At 48.0% G+C, this 15,764-nt stretch overlaps 3 protein-coding genes across 3 annotated transcripts; all 3 read left to right on the top strand.

The window, feature by feature from the left end:
* The first annotated feature begins 2,591 nt into the window (after window positions 1-2,591).
* Window positions 2,592-3,946, top strand: LOC104583969 (proline-rich receptor-like protein kinase PERK2). Its single transcript, XM_010238022.3, has 3 exons — window positions 2,592-3,299; window positions 3,430-3,567; window positions 3,707-3,946. The coding sequence occupies exons 1-2, from the start codon at window positions 2,630-2,632 to the stop codon at window positions 3,564-3,566; spliced, it is 807 nt and encodes a 268-aa protein (XP_010236324.1). The 5' UTR covers window positions 2,592-2,629; the 3' UTR covers window position 3,567; window positions 3,707-3,946.
* Window positions 3,947-4,700: 754 nt separating this feature from the next.
* On the top strand, window positions 4,701-5,692 carry LOC112269938. The gene is made up of 2 exons (XM_024457468.1): window positions 4,701-4,904; window positions 5,043-5,692. Exon 2 carries the CDS (start codon window positions 5,081-5,083, stop codon window positions 5,579-5,581), a length of 501 nt encoding a protein of 166 aa, XP_024313236.1. The 5' UTR covers window positions 4,701-4,904; window positions 5,043-5,080; the 3' UTR covers window positions 5,582-5,692.
* Window positions 5,693-11,402: 5,710 nt separating this feature from the next.
* Window positions 11,403-14,398, top strand: LOC100836841 (BTB/POZ domain-containing protein At5g48130). The gene is made up of 3 exons (XM_003562763.4): window positions 11,403-11,877; window positions 11,968-13,237; window positions 13,326-14,398. The coding sequence occupies exons 1-3, from the start codon at window positions 11,753-11,755 to the stop codon at window positions 13,998-14,000; spliced, it is 2,070 nt and encodes a 689-aa protein (XP_003562811.1). The 5' UTR covers window positions 11,403-11,752; the 3' UTR covers window positions 14,001-14,398.
* The last annotated feature ends 1,366 nt before the right edge of the window (window positions 14,399-15,764 follow it).

The raw sequence follows: 15,764 nt of genomic DNA, 5'->3' as shown, positions 1-15,764 counted from the left end.
CAAGCAAGATCCCGTGGGGCAAGAGGATGGGTGTGCTCATCGATGAAATCCTTCACGAACCAACGCGCTGTTTCCTTGACTCTTGCAATGACCAATTTGGCTCGACACCCAACACGAGTGAGATTGCGTGGCCTCCTCTTCCTATCTTCTCTCTTCATGTTCTTCTCTTCACGCGAACCTTCACGACTATAGACAAATTTCCTCAGAATTATCTCCTCCTTGGCTTCATCCCACTCAACATAGCTTTTCTGCACACTAAAACCTTTTTCAAGAGCATAACTGTTATAGAACTCGAAACCATCATCCTCGCTACCAAACTTCCTCTCGACGATGTCAAGGTACTCATCAATGGACTCATCAACCATGTCTTTAATCACATACAAATCAAGATTATGTCATGAAAGCGAACCAAAACAGGAACTCTAAAACGGCATTATTGCATTGGAATTATGGAATTTCAATGGATTGAGTTCATCAAGAGCAAGAAATTAACGTAATAATCGATCTTTAAGAAGATTCGGTCATGCCAGAAACCTCAGTGTGCATGAAAAAAGGGTACAAAGTGCCTGATTTTTTGGATTTAACTTTACACGAAAATAAAATAAAAAGGAAATAAATGTTACCTCGGCGGTGGCGGCGGCCAGGGCGGCGCCAGGCGACGCTCGACGAGGGCGGGGCCGCTGGATCCGGATGGAGGTGGTCGTCGGCAGCCCGGATCCGGCCAGGGGGGGCGTGGGCAGCGACGCGGGCGGAGCGCGTGGCGGCCACCCGAGGGGAGCACGCGGCGGCGCCGGCGCGGGCGGAACGCGCGTCGAGGGCCATGCGGTCGGCGGGTGGAGGGGAGGCATCGGCGGCGGCGCGAGGGGAGCAGGTGGGAGGCGGCGTGCCGGCCCGAGGGGAGGAGGCGGCGGCGGCGCGAGGTGGGAGGGGGGAGGAGCGGGCGATGCAGAGTCGAGCAGGAGTAGGTCGGGGAGACGGAGGCGAGTGAGCGCACGGGTTCAATTTTAGATCAACCCAATAATCAACGGTCCTAATTAATTCTCGCGGGAGTACTGAGAAGTATTGGAAAGTACTCGCCAATCACCGTAAAATAGCTCTTGCCATATAAATAAGCCATGTAATCACCAATAATTCAAAGGTGCCGAGAGAAAGAAATATCATGCTTTTCCATGCTTGGATCGCAGCATTTAGATAGCCTTTTCTTTTATTTTTTGCTCATTCAGTTGTACATAAATTTGATTAATAAATTGCAGTAGGTCCATTGACCTACTGTTTCCCCTCAAAAAATGTATTTCAAAGGTGCGTGAGGAACACGATCTGGATCTCACATTGAGAGAAAATAAATCAATTTTCAAATGCCAAAATTGTTCTGAAAAAATACGTCAGAAAACTGGAAAAGATATATGAAAGTCCTATGTGTGTCTAACAAATTTCAGAAAAAAAATAAGCATCCTATGTACAAAAACAGTTTGGTCATTTTTGCTTAATTGTTTAGAGCACATAAATTTACTTACTTATCATTCATGGATCCAAATTATTTGTGTTTCAAAAGTTCATTCAGAATAGTTCAAAAGTTCATCATTTTTTTTTTGCTCAAATCTGCTGGATGCTCTTCTCAAATTTAAGGAAGCAAGCAAAAATTGTTGAAAGCTGAATTTTTTTTTTTTGAGAAACGGGCAGGAGCACTAACTTTTCATTAAAAAGAGAGCAATAAGTATTTACAGAGAGATGCCGTTATTACTATAAAAGGGAAAAATGCACAAAACACCGGGACGATGTTTTTATGTCTGAAAGCTTCCGAAATTTGTTGAAAGCAAACATAATTTTTTTGGAATGTTGAGGAGATGACTGTTGAAAGCTGGATCCAGCGGAGGTGCTTGATGCGTCAATTCAGAATGAAAAGAAGGCCGTTGGGCAAGCATATCGGCCTAAAAAAGGGAAAGCTGCCATGGTCAGAAATCGATCGCATGCTTGAATGGCTGCGCCCAACTGCGAATTCTCTCTCAAAAAAAAAACTGCGAACTAGTCGCTCTCCACACGCAGCGCCGTGCAGATAATTTTAAGTTCAAACTCAATTCTCCATCCAAATCAAACCAAGATTCATGGATAAGCCTAAGCCGTTAAGGCATGGATTTTTAAAGAGTCCTATCTCACAAGATCGAAGGTAAGATTAAGCACCAGCCTACTAATCTCAACGAACAACGTCTAAATTAAAACCTGCAGGACTCCTACATGTAAACCTAAAAATCTGACGGACGGTGCTTCAAGACACCAGGACGGCAGGACCTAGAAGTCTGGACTTAACGACGTCTGATGTATCTCATTCTTATTTGAACGATCAGCTTTATCCAGGAAGAAAAAAAAGGCAGATTTCACTTGCTCAAGGTGGAAGGACGGTACCCCATATACGCTGATCTCTTCTCGTAGAGACAAGATAAACCAAAGGCGCAAACCTCAAACGACTTGGACTAAAAAGAACAGAAGATTTGAACTGTCACGCGGATGTTTAATTTCTCTATCTCTAGACATAACCTGGAGCAATATAAATTGACCACCGCCCCACCTTTCCTTCTCCAAAAAATTCAGCAACAGCGAGAGCCACACATCCTCCAAAGCCTCCACGAAAAAGATGGCGCTCTCCAAGCACCTCGTCGCTCTGTTCTTCGCCTTCGCTGTCGTGGCCGCTGCATTGCAGCCGTCCGATGCCAGGCCCCAAGGATTCGAGGAAGAAGCCGACCAATCCAAAGCTGCCACCACTGCCAATGGAGGCGCCCCGCCGGGACTTCCATCGTTCCCCGGCCTGCCGTTGCCCCAGATCCCCGGCTTCACGCTGCCATTGCCACAGATTCCTGGCTTCCCTAACCTTCCACCATTGTTCCGCTTCCCTTTGCCGCCGCTGTTCGGGCCACGCCCCGGCGCGCCGGGCGCTCCGCCATCTCGACCATTGCCTAACTTGCCACACTTTCCATCAATCCCCGGCTCGCCAGGCGCTCCGCCGTTTCACTTGCCCGGTCTGCCAACGACGCCGGTGCCGCCACCACCGGCTGAGTGCCTAACGCCGTTGACGGGCATGGCACTGTGCATGGACTACCTCACCAACCTTACGGTGACGACGCCCCCGAGCGGGTGCTGCGACGGTCTCAAGTCCGTCATTACAAAGGCGCCGATCTGCCTCTGCCACGGCATGAACGGCGGCATGAGCAAACTCGCCCCAAAGCCCATCGATCCGATCCGTATGCTTATCCTGCCGGCCAGATGCGGCACCATGATACCGATTCAGACGTTGTTCTCGTGCGCAAGTAAGTACTCTGTAGCATCTTTTACTTGTACTGTATTATCTTTCATAGATTCGTTTCTCTGTATTTGTTTTTCCGGTTGAATTTTATGCATCCAAAGAGAGATTAATTAACATGGTGATGGATTTGACAGCTACACACCTGCCGCCACTGACGCCTCCTACCTCCCCAGCGGCACCAACACCTCCTACTTCTCCCGCCACGCCCGCGCCGCCAGTGGTGTCTTCTGGATCACCAGCGCCTGCTAGTTCTTCCGTCTCACTGCCTTGAGGTGATATTCTCAATACATATGGAGTACTTGCTTTGAACAGCAGCTTATTTTTATTTTGCAAGCATAACGGCAGCTTAGTTAATTTTGCTTTATATGCTTGTTCTCTGATAGTCAGCCCCTTTGGGGTTTTGTCTTTCAGAAGTATCACCAGAGTAGCAGGAGGAGGATGGATCGTCGACGGTTTCGTCAAGAATAGATGTCTAGATATATAGTCAGAATACAGTTCTCAGGATAAGATACCATCGTTCAGGAGTTTAATTAGCTAGGGAGTCGTATGTTTTACCTTATGCTACTTTATCACAAGTATAGTCATGTAAAATCTCCGGTGCATGATGTAATTGTCAATGGCCGGATATTAATATACTCAATGTTTAGTGAATCCGACAAATTTTTATTGGCGGTAATTCTGAGATCGATTGCCGTGAATTATTGCTCGGCTGATTTACGTCTGTACACGTGTGTGCTGCTTTTGGAAGTCCTAAAAACCAAATGACAGAAATTCCCAAATTTCAGAAGTCAAAAGAACAAAACGATCGATCAGGTTAACGATCGGGTTCTGCAACTCTGCAAAAGCTGATCGAAACGGACTGAAATATCAATGAAACGCAACTCCTGTAGCCGACTGGTATTGTTTTAATTGGATTAAATTTTAAGTTCGACCATGGTTATTTAATCTGTGGTTTGTCAAGCGTGATGCGGCTGTGATCAGGTGTTCACATGTACGGAGTATTAGCAAACACAGCTGCCCAGCACAAGTATGCTGCAAAACAGCACACTGAAGCCTTAGGAATAGGATCTTTTTAGGGAAACTACAGGCTAACAGGCATTTTGCTGGGCCTATGAAATGCCTCGTACGTTCTTTTTTTGCCATGGGCCGGGCGTTACTTTCGCCATGCGGCATAAATTTCCTGTTCCCCTAAACCTGCACTATGCACAAGTGTCAAAAAACAACTGCACCATGCACGTGCATTATCATTCGTATTCCCCATAATATTTAGAACGAATGAAGTCCTCGTTCATCTAAAATAAATAGACTGATGATAATGATACACCTCATATATTTATTAATCAACACAATTCACCGGTTTTCTAAAGAATAAATAAAATCTGTTGATAGTCAAGGGAGGGTAGCGTACAAGTACAATGCAGGGGGAGATATCAAGCATTCTTAAACAGGAATATGTCGATGTCAGCATGGTCACCTTCTAGTTCCTGCTGGAGCTCAATCCAGACAAGCTGCACAGACCAGGAGCATCACGGACACGGAGATCCGCAAGACACACAAAGGTGTTTGTAGGCGCTGTAGGAGTCCATCGGCTATGGCGGCAGCGGGTGAGGTGGGCGTCACTCGACCTTAGTTACAGCATCTCTACCGGATTATATCGCCCGGCCCATGAATGTTATGGGTTTGGTATTAAAAAGACCGCATCGAATAGATTCCTTAAAACTGTCTGGGCCGTAATATTTTTTTACAGGTCACCCCGTCTCTCTGCACGATATAACTAGGGCACAAATGGGGGATGTCATATTCCCTGTCACCTCCGCCGATATGGAATCCCTCGAATCCGTCACCGCTGAACCGGCAAACCAACCACTCAATGCACCCCCGTCAACAGCTCAATGGGGATGGGGCGAGAGGCTGCGGACACTCCGCCTCACCGCGCGGAGCCACACGGGGCGACGACACCAACGAGGAGGAGCGCCGGCGCCCTCGGGCGGCATCGCCATCGGGCTAGAGCAGGCCCTCGCCGACCGTCACCGGATGGAGATGCAGATTGTTGCCAACAAGGAGAGCTTCCGTTCCGCCTCCAGCCGCTTACCACGCGTTGACTCCGATTCCAGCGAAAAGGGGGTGCGCCTCATCCAGAAAGCCCTCCGCGAGTCGAGGGTCCCTTTCCAGGCAGATGCCGCGCGCCAAGGCGAAGCCGCGTCCGAGTCTGAAGATTCAGGTGAGAAGCTAGGACCTTTTGGTATGTTTAGTGCTAGGTTAATGTTTAAGTTCAAGATGTACTAGTTGAAGATGATGTACTTCGTTTTTTCGAATTTTAGCGTGAAGTGTTTTTTTGGGCTTTGTTGTATCTAAGTTGTCTGATTTTTAGTTAGAGATAAGTTGATTTTTCACTCATTGGATATGATTTGTGTTTTAAGATTATAAAAAAATAAGAGTAAAGTGGCATCTAAATACTAATCTAACAGTTCTAATTCGTCAACTTAGATTTAAATCTTTTGCTTAAAAATGAGGCGCATGAGTATTAGCCAAGCCCTTTAAAAAAATACGGTACTCTTTTTTGGTTTATGTTTTGCCCCAAACCAAATCAAAACTGTAAAACCACCTTTAGATAAGGATCTGTCTATACACCGGTCGCCTGGTTTGTGAGAAATAAGCAGTCGCCTGGTTTAGGAGAAATAAGCAGTCGCCTGAAAAAAAGAGTTAAAAACAGTCACCTGCTACTACAATAAAAACCAGACACATAAATCTTAGAAGCAGAAACACAACTAAAACCATATAACTAGTCGCCTGCTCCTCAATAGAAAACATGCACAGTAGCAGGCTCCTGCTCTTTGATACAATGAGAGAAGCAAAAATGACAGATTCAAATTCTGCACAGAATTCAGAATTGAACAGATTTGCCATTGCATCAAGAACAAAACAAAAAAGTGCAATTCCAATTCAAGTCGCTTGCAACTGCGTTTGATCAGAACTCCGATTGCGAAAACGGTAATAAAAAGTGGAAATGAGACATTGCATCAGGAATTCAATAGTGAACAGATTTGCCATTGCATCAGGTGCAAAGAAACACAAGGGTGCAAATCCAATAAAAGTCAGTTGCAATTGCGTTTGGTCCGCACTACGATTGCGAATAATATACTACATGCAATTGAGTAAAAAGAAGGGAGAGCAAATTTGATGTTCATAAAGAAATCTAGGACACTACCATTACAATTGCATTTGAACATAACTTCAACTGCGAAACAAAATACACAAAAGGGCACTTGTATACATGCAAAAAAGGGAACAAAATTTTAAGAGCAGAGGTAGTTCTATGACATCATTTAGAATTCAATTGTTTCAGGGGCAAAGAAAACACAAGGATGCAAATCCAATATAAGTCAAATGCAATCGCGTTTGGTCTGCACTACGATTCCGAATAAGAACCTGCATGCAATTGAGTGAAAAAGAAGATCAAATTTGATGTTCGATCATAAAAAAACTCGGATACTACTCAATCCATCAGCAACAAGAAAACACAGGTGTGCGATTGCGAAAAAAATCTCGGACAAATACCATTGCAATTGCATTTGAACAGAACTTCAATTGAGAAACAAAACTACAAAAAGAACACTAGTATAGGTGCCAAAAAGGAATACAATTAGAGAGCTAACCGATTTTGTAAAACCAGAGGTTGATCTACATACGCATTTAGAAATCATTTGTATGTGCAAAAAAAGTTTACAAAAGCAGGGCAAAAAAATGTGTACCTCTTCATTGTTGTTTCACCAGTTTGTATAACAAGGATAGATCTATGTAATCATCCTACAAATTTTGCCTTGTATCCAGAAAAAGGCAGGAATATTAATAGATAGTAAAATCAACTTACCCAGCAGCCATTGAATCCATAAACAACAGCAGTGGTAGTGACACACAGAACAGAACACAAGATAAAAGGTACCAATGCATTTGCCACATAAAAGATTAGAGTATTCTAGTTCGAAAAGAAAAAAAGATGAGAGCCTAGAAGATACATAGTTTCAGCCATGTCTGTTACCCCATGACTAGATGCTCAAAGCTTCTTAACACACACTACTAGACGAAACTTTTCCTTGAAGATAAGCAAAGAAAAGATGCAAATCTTAGGCAGCATAAAACCCCAGCTTGTCCCCTTTAGGCAGCATAAATCCCCTCCAAAAGCTTGTGGCCTTAAGACTGTAAACAGAAAAACTCAATTTCAATCACTAAAAGTAGCTAACTGAAACTGAATACCACTTAATAACACACAACATAGCTGATTTCCCTAGACAGAGAGACTGCAATGATAAGCCCAGATTTCCTACAAACAAAAATTAGAATTATCACAAACCATAAAAAATCTGGAGATATACACAAAAGGTTCAGTTAAAAAGTTGCAGCTCCTTCCTCATAGAACCGATAGGCACAAGTAATTACGATTTTATGTTTCTATTTAGTTCATTGCGCATTTTAGGTTCAGTTAAAAAGTTGCAGTGCCTTCCTCATTGAACTAGCTGCGCGTAATTTATATTGGTATAAAATGTACCATTTAATTGACCAAAGTGCAAGAACATATATTGGGCTTAGTCTAAATGCATGTACACATCCTTATCTGTTGATGAAGTTAGAATAAGAATAGTTGAGCTAAAAGCATCACATAACTCTAAATCTAAGCAGCCTTAGCAAGGTTTGCTGAGTCCAGGAGAAGAACACGGTGGGTTTTCAACTGGAAATAACATGAAAAGAAATAATCTAATGATAAAAGAAGTCCTCCACTTCAGTAGAAAATACAAAATGGCCAATGCTTTCAGAAATATGATAGTTTCAAGTCCATTTCAAAGATTTGCCAGTCAACACCTGAGTCCCAAAAATCTTAGTGAACAAAAACATTACTATACCAAAAGAAAAGAAAGAGCTACAAACAGCACCATAGACACTTGATTCGAAAACTTATCAGTCCCAAAAATCTTAGTGAAGAGAAACATTCATATACCAAAATAAATAGTTACAAACAACAGCATATATAGACACTTGATGTTGTGCAAGTTCTCCATCCTGCATATAGTAGCTGCAACCAAATTAGCTTGCATACAGAGCAAGCTAAATACCAAAAAGCATATATGACAATATGTGCCAAGTGGCTGCGGGAGTCAGACCAACATCTAAAGAGACTTGAGCCTCTGATTGACCAATAAATGACAAGTAATATTTACATATTCGTAATGTTAGTTTTACGACAGCTTCTATGGCTAAGTTGTTAACCCATCTCATACTATTGCCCAAGAGCATACTTCCCTGCAGGTCTGCAAGCAAATAATCTAACATGAGCTGCACGCACCTTGTTGGGCAAGTAGGTGGCCACCATGTTGGAGGTTGCGACCGACGGGAACATGAATATAGACAACAAAATGACACTTGCACTAGCCCACCTATAGAACCAGAAAATGGACATAAAATTTGGATGAAAATGTTGTTATATTAGTTCAAAATAAATTACTTCCAGTGGGCATAGCCAAAAGCATATCCATGAACAGAGACCACAAACACATCATAAAGCCATAATGCGCGAACTGAACTACAGCTAGCCGGAGTTTAAGATTCAGAAAAGGGCAACCCCACGTCACATGGACAGAGGCTAACCTGACGGCCAAGAGCAGGCGTCACCGCCGACAAGCACGAAATCGAACCTGCCCTTGCCTCTACTACCTTCCCATCTCCACATCCACCCGAAGAAAAAAGGGGAGAAATCAACCACCAAAAATGGAACAGAACGACCAAACTGATATGATGACCACCTAATAGATGTCACCGCCGACGAGTGCAGATCGAAACCCCCTCAACAGGCACTAGCCTCTGCCCTCTGCGATCTTCACCTCGTCACAGTGGAGCCAACAACAGAACGCAAGCAAACAAAAATCAGCAACCAAACGCAAGCATGAGCAAACGTGCCTTCACCTCGCCACATCGCCGCCATGGTGATGTACGAGCCCAGCGTCGGCCCGCACCCTCGAGTGCAGACACTTGGTCCTCTCCTCCTCGTCCGGCGAAGCCCATATGGTCTGTGCGAGAGCTTGTGGGTCGGAGCAAATGCAGCTCGGCGATAACCTTGCAGGGTGGGAGGAGTTCAGAGGCGACGGAGGATGGTCTCCCGGTGGGCGCTTCGAGGGCCATGCCAGCGCGCCCGCTTGCTGTGCCGTCGCCATCGATGTGGAAGGGCCAAGTCGACACCGACCCCGCGAGGACCGCACGGAGGAGGGAGGAGGGAGGACGGGGATACCAAAAAATTAAGGGGAAGCTCACCGGACGGGGAAGCCAGCCTTCGGCGAGCAAAATCGACTCCTCCCCTTCCCCGCGTGACCGCATCCCCATCCTCTCGCTCCGAGGGCAGTCGGCAGATGGAAGAAGAGTGAGTTCAAAGGCAAAAAGCGGTCGAGCCAAAAAAAAAAGGCCACGACTAAAAAGCACGAACCCTCAAGCATGAATTGGACGGCCCCAAAATCGCCTGTTTTTCAGCAAAAACCAGGTGTGTATAGCAAAACGGTTAGATGAACCGTATAAACATTTTAAGAACCGGCAATACAAGTGATATTCTAGAGATGCTCTTATCGCATAGTTGCTCCATCACGAGCATGCCAAAACAATATAGGAGTAACAGCAGACTTCTATAGGAAAAGGACAGGCTTCAAATAAGTCAATACTGTTTGCTAACATAACTTAGAAGAAGAAAAAAAGCTTAACAAACTGAACAACTGTTGAATATAAAAACGGAAAAACCAGAGGCTGCTTATAACATGTTCAGCTGTAAACAAACTCAAAGTAAAATTAGCTGGCGATCAATAACACGTAGTATTCTACTCCTAGTTGATGCCCTAAAGTGATAAGAAAATGTGAATCACGGGCTTCGCAGCTTCCGCAGGAGTGCGTGACCCGGCATTCCGTTCTCCCACTGAAACTGAATCGCAGGCCGGGTACAAATTCCGTAGCCGATCTCGATGCGTCACGGGCCACGGAAAAAAGGGTTCAGAAAATTTCAACCAGTGGGTGCCTGCCGCATCGGGGAGGAGAAGCATGGCGACTTGGGTTCCCGATGCCCTCAAATTCCACAGCGAAATACTACTTCTCCGTCCGTGCATTCACGACCTTAAATTCCCCAACCCCGTGCCGTGCAGCGGCCGATGCACGTCAACGATTTGATTATTGCCGACATTCTCCTTTTTCAATGGCGATCGCAAGGAGCCGGGCGCGCAGCGGCACAACGCGCTGACCATACCATTGCCGAGAACAGAGATAAAATTATACTGACGTGTGTCCTTCAGAATCGATCCACTGAATGGAAGCCAATCACCAAAGGCAGCCCATCGTCTGCTTTGTTTCCGCGAGGACGAGCTCGGCTGACGCGGGGATCCGGAGAGGCAGAGTATCACACGCCATGCCGCTGCGCAGCCTGCGCTAGCTTAAGCCTTTAGGCCTCTCACGTCAGATCTTCAATAAAGAAGCAATTCTACAGTTCCGAAGTCTAAACCAGAGTTTTCTGGCGTGCCTGCGTGGTGAATGAAGAAACGCCCCCGTTGAATCGAACGATGGGGACCTGAAACTTGATTCCTGCTACTACTATGATATTCAGAGCCTGTGCTGGTAATCGTCAATGTGCACGCTCGCCTTTATAAAAAGAAAGCAGTATGGAAGCGCATCCGTCCAAGTTATGCCATTAAAACTTGGTCTTTAAATTTCTCCGATAGCCCAACCGTGAGCAGAAAAGAATTAATACTCTGGATCGGAGACGATGCGCGAAGTCTCGAGGCAGTTTTAAAATGAGGTTGATCCCTCCAAGCAACCACGCCTGGTAGTAGAAGTCCCCGTGCTTTGCCAAATGCCAAGCGCCTGTTTAGCTTGGACTTTTTTGGGCACGTACAGTTCGTACATGGAGAGTACGAAGCATGCAACAACGAAGTCCATCCTTTTTTTCCACCATCTGGTTAAGAATATCGGACACAACTGGCATGCACCAATCGTGCTGGTAAAATCAGCGTTTCTCATTTTCATATCAGGTGTTCCGATCTCTATCATGGATCCAAGCGTGCAATTTGGTGGCTAAATCTAAAACTGCAAGGTGGCCATTGCCGTGTGCGGGGGCTTTAAACTAGTGTTGACCCGCTCGGATCCTCACGAGGATGCCGCCGTGGGAGCAGGCAGAGGGCGCGCGGGGGCGAAATCTAACGAGGAAACGCGGCAGGGGAATTAAAGAAAACTTGCACGAGGGCGATCCGATTTCCCAGCCTTAAAACTGGGGTTCAACCCCCATTCGTGCGCCCTCAGCCATTGTACCCTTTTGCACGCCTCCCTATGTTACTTCCCTCCGCACTCCACATGCGCACGCTGTACTGCTTATATGTGCCGTCGCTGCTCCTAGCCTAGCGCCTAATTAGACCCGTAGGTGCTGCGAGAGCTGATAAGCTGATGGAAAAGATTATGGGGATGGAGACGACGGAGACGGAAGTGGAGATGTCACCGGCGGCGGGCATGTTTAGCCCTTACTCGAGCCCGAGCACGGCTTTCCTGCTGCAGAGGAGGGTTCTTGCTTGGTACGTGCGTTCTGCCGCGCTTGAGCTTTACCAGTGCTTGTTTTCTTTGCTTCGGTCCAATTCTGAGTTTCTGACTGCTCTGGATCGCAGGGCGAAAGAGACCGGGTCACCGGCAACGGTGAGCGTCCGTGTCGCCGGCAAGAGCTTCAATCTGCACAGGGATCCTCTGGCATCCAGATGCCGGTACTTCAGCGAGGCGACGACGCAGCAGGAGGAAAACAACTCTGGCGACGCCATCGAGCTGCCGGCCAGCTTCCCCGGCGGCTCCGAGGCCCTGGAGGTGATCGCGCTCTTCTGCTACGGCGACGACGCCGCCGTGGCGCTGCTGGACCCGTTCAACGTGGCGTCCGTGCGTTGCGCGGTGGAGTTCCTGGGCGCGCGCGGCCTCGGCGCGCGCTGCGACCTGTACATCAACCAGGTGGTGCTGCAGAGCTGGGACGACGCCCTCATCGTCCTCCAGCGCTGCCGCCCGCTGCTCCCCATGGCCGAGGAGCTCCTCGTCGTCAGCCGCTGCGTGGAGTCGCTGGCGTTTATGGCGTGCATGGAGATCCTCGATCCGGACTCGGAGCAGCAGCGCCGCGGCGAGGATCCCGGCGGCATCGTGGACGCCGATGCCGCGCGTGGCCTGCTGGTGGGCCGGCGCTGGGACGCCGAGCTCGTCAAGGAGCTCGCGGCGCGGGACCTGTGGATCAAGGACCTGGTGGCGCTGCCCTTGGAGTTCTTCCGGCGGATCGTGCAGGCGCTGCGGCGGCAGGGCATGAAGGAGAAGTACGTGAGCCCCGTGGTGCTCTTCTACGCCAACAAGTGGGTGCTCTCCAAGAAGACCCACAAGTTCTGGGCGTGCAGCGGCGCCGAAGACGACGAGGCCGGTGCCGGCCGCGGCGAGAGCGACGCCAACAGGAGGGCCGCGGAGATCCTGCAGGGCGTGGTCGAGCTGCTCCCGGTCCCGGCGGAGGCGGCCATCCTCCCCGCGGCGTTCTACTTCGCGCTGCTCTCGCGGTCGCTGTCGCTCGAGCTGAAGGAGGCGAGCCGCGCGAGGCTGCGAGACCTGGTCGCTTCTCACCTGCGATTCGCCTGCGTTGACGACCTGCCCCTGCCGGAGCAAGAAGATGCCGACCGGTCCGTCGCGGATAGCCCGGAGGTGATGGAAATGGAGAGCATCGTGTCGAACCATGTCGCCATGTTGCAGAGACAAGGCGCCGAGGCCGTCGCGGAGCTGTGGGATCGGTACCTCGTGCAAGTTGTCGCGTGTGATCCCAAGCTCCGGCTGGAGAGGCTCGAAGAACTGATCGGCGTCGTTCCGGCCGCCGACCGGAAGACCCACGATCATCTCTACGAAGCAATCAACACATACTTAACGGTGAGACAATTACGCCCGATCGCATGGGCACGATTAACTGTTAGTCCGTTCGATTGCTTGCTTTGCTTAGTTTTTGAACTGATTCCAGGATCATCCGGGTTTGTGTGGGGAGGAGAAGGCGGCGCTGTGCGGGCACCTGGAGTGCCGGAAGCTGTCGCACGAGGCGTGCATCCAGGCGGTGCAGAACGAGCGGATGCCGCTCCGGTTCGTGGTGCAGGCGCTGTTCGTGCAGCAGCTGCACACGCAGCGGGCCTTCGCCGACCGCTCCTCGGACTCGTTCCGCTGCATGTACGCGTCCGGGGAGCTGCTGATCCCGGGCGCCGGCGGGTACACGCCGAGCCCCGGGTGCGGCCCCGTCCCCACCAGCCAGCCTCTCAGCGCCACCAGCGCCTACACCCACACGGACGCCGACGCCGCGAAGCTCCGCGCCCGCGGCGGCGACGACGACGCGTCGGACTACGAGACGGCCAGCTTCAGGATCCAGGCGCTGGAGCAGGAGATCGTCTCGCTGAAGCGGACGCTGCAGCGGCACAACACCGTGAAAGGAGGAGGCGGAGGATCCGTTCGCAAGGACGGCAAAGAGGCGAGCTTCAGGGCGGACGCGGCGGCGGGCAGGCGGCGAGGCGCCGTGTCCGGGAGCTGCATCGGCTCCATGCGCTGGGGCTCGCAGCGGCGGTGCGCCAGCAGGATCCTGCGAGTCTTTACGAGGCTGGCCGTGTTCGGGCGGAGCAGCAGGTCCAGAGGGAAGCAGAGCAAGTGCTGAAGCTAGTGCAGGGCAGCTCGGTCGATTGCTTGCCGCAGTCAGGACTCGGGACAGTGAAAATTTTGAACATCCTTTACATGTGGGGATGGAAATTGCAGATGCCACGGTGAACCTGGTAAAAAAAAAGTGGATTCTGCATTGTGTACATATTGCTGGCGATGTTGAAAAGTTGGAGTAGTTACTTTCAGGTGGTCATTCAGTGGAGAGAGCGGAGGGTGTAGGTAGTTTGTTTGGTTAGCAACTCCTAATATCTGCATAGTTTATCCGTACTTTTGTTAGGTTTGGTTTACTGTTGATGTGCTATGCTATGTTCAGTCTTGGAGGTGATGACGAAAAAGTTGGTGAAAGTTTAAATTGCCAATTTAGAAAAAACAAAAGACTGTGAAAACTTAAGACCCCAGTTAAGATCAAGACCTTAGTGTGTGGTACGGAGTACCTCTCTACAAGAGGTGATTCTCACCGAAGACAGTCTGACCAAAACACTAACGAAAGGAAAGGAAACAAATGATGTTTCTATGATCAGGATTGATACCTAGTCCCTACTTCAGTGTGCGAAATGCGATGTAGACTTTCATGGATTATAGATGCAACCGATTGGAGACGGTCGCACAAAAATTGCTCAACATTTGTGAGTAGCGTGCTAGCAACTGTCATCTAGCTTCTTTTTTCGATATTGTAATTTTAGATCTAGATTCAGTACTCTTTTACGTTCGTTTTATAAAGTTGTGGTTTTGAGTTTCAATAGATGCAGAGCCATATGGGTTTCTTACCTCTTAGAAAAAAAATTATGCTTCGACACCGCCTGCATCTCTAATTTTGGTAGCGATGAAGGCAGCTCGAGTAGGACAATGAGCCAATGAAATGGGGCAGCACTAATGTTTGTGGACGAGTCATCAATGAAGTTTGGGTGATTATGAGATAGCGGATGATTCGACGATGCCAAATTATATTAGCAACCGGAAGCTTGGGTTGATAGGCGAACTACCAGATCCTCAAGCTTACTTTATCTTTTGGTAAGCATGGTATCCAACACCGACTAACTCCAACATTTGCTTGTCTTCTTTAGAAATTCTTCTCTTCACCACGAGGAATCTGTCGAAATAAGAAAACTCCGACGGGATCTCACACGCCTCTCCGCTTTAACCATTCCCAGATCCACATAACCCCTGCTACTCCAGCGCTCGATCTCCCAATCTTCCTTACCACCTTTGCCATTTTCATTGGGTTCCACAACTCCAGGAGCACACTCCTCATATGGACCAAGGGAATGGCACATCAAGTTGGCTACCAAAGATGGATCAGATATGAAGTTTGAACTCTCGATCCTTGAAATTGAACCCTAGACTTCCTGATCCCGGTGAATTCTTGCATGTCCTGACTTTGGGTTTGTTTGACAACCAACAAAAATGTGAACTCGATCGGAATCTCATATCTATGTTCCTTGCTCACACTAACATTGTTGTTTGCATAAGGTCATCTCCGTGCTCCTCCAACCTCATTTTTTCCATTTACCTAATTATCTGCTCATCCTCTACCATCGTCACTGCCTCCATTGTTGGCCACGCGAGCCAATGTTTACATAAAACTCTCTTGATGATTCACGTGGTACAAAGTACTCATCGAGCGATTTGCAATATTTTTATCCGTCCAAATCGAGTAAACATCCTATCAATGTTGGCATTTGAGTTACATTCACTCGACGTTCTTATTTTAACATCCTACTCTCATCCACATTTGTTTTGAAAAATATATATGGGGAAAAAC

This window comes from Brachypodium distachyon, chromosome 1, assembly GCF_000005505.3.
Source record: "Brachypodium distachyon strain Bd21 chromosome 1, Brachypodium_distachyon_v3.0, whole genome shotgun sequence".
Classification (NCBI taxonomy): domain Eukaryota; kingdom Viridiplantae; phylum Streptophyta; class Magnoliopsida; order Poales; family Poaceae; genus Brachypodium; species Brachypodium distachyon.
This window is presented reverse-complemented; position numbering and strand designations above follow the sequence as displayed.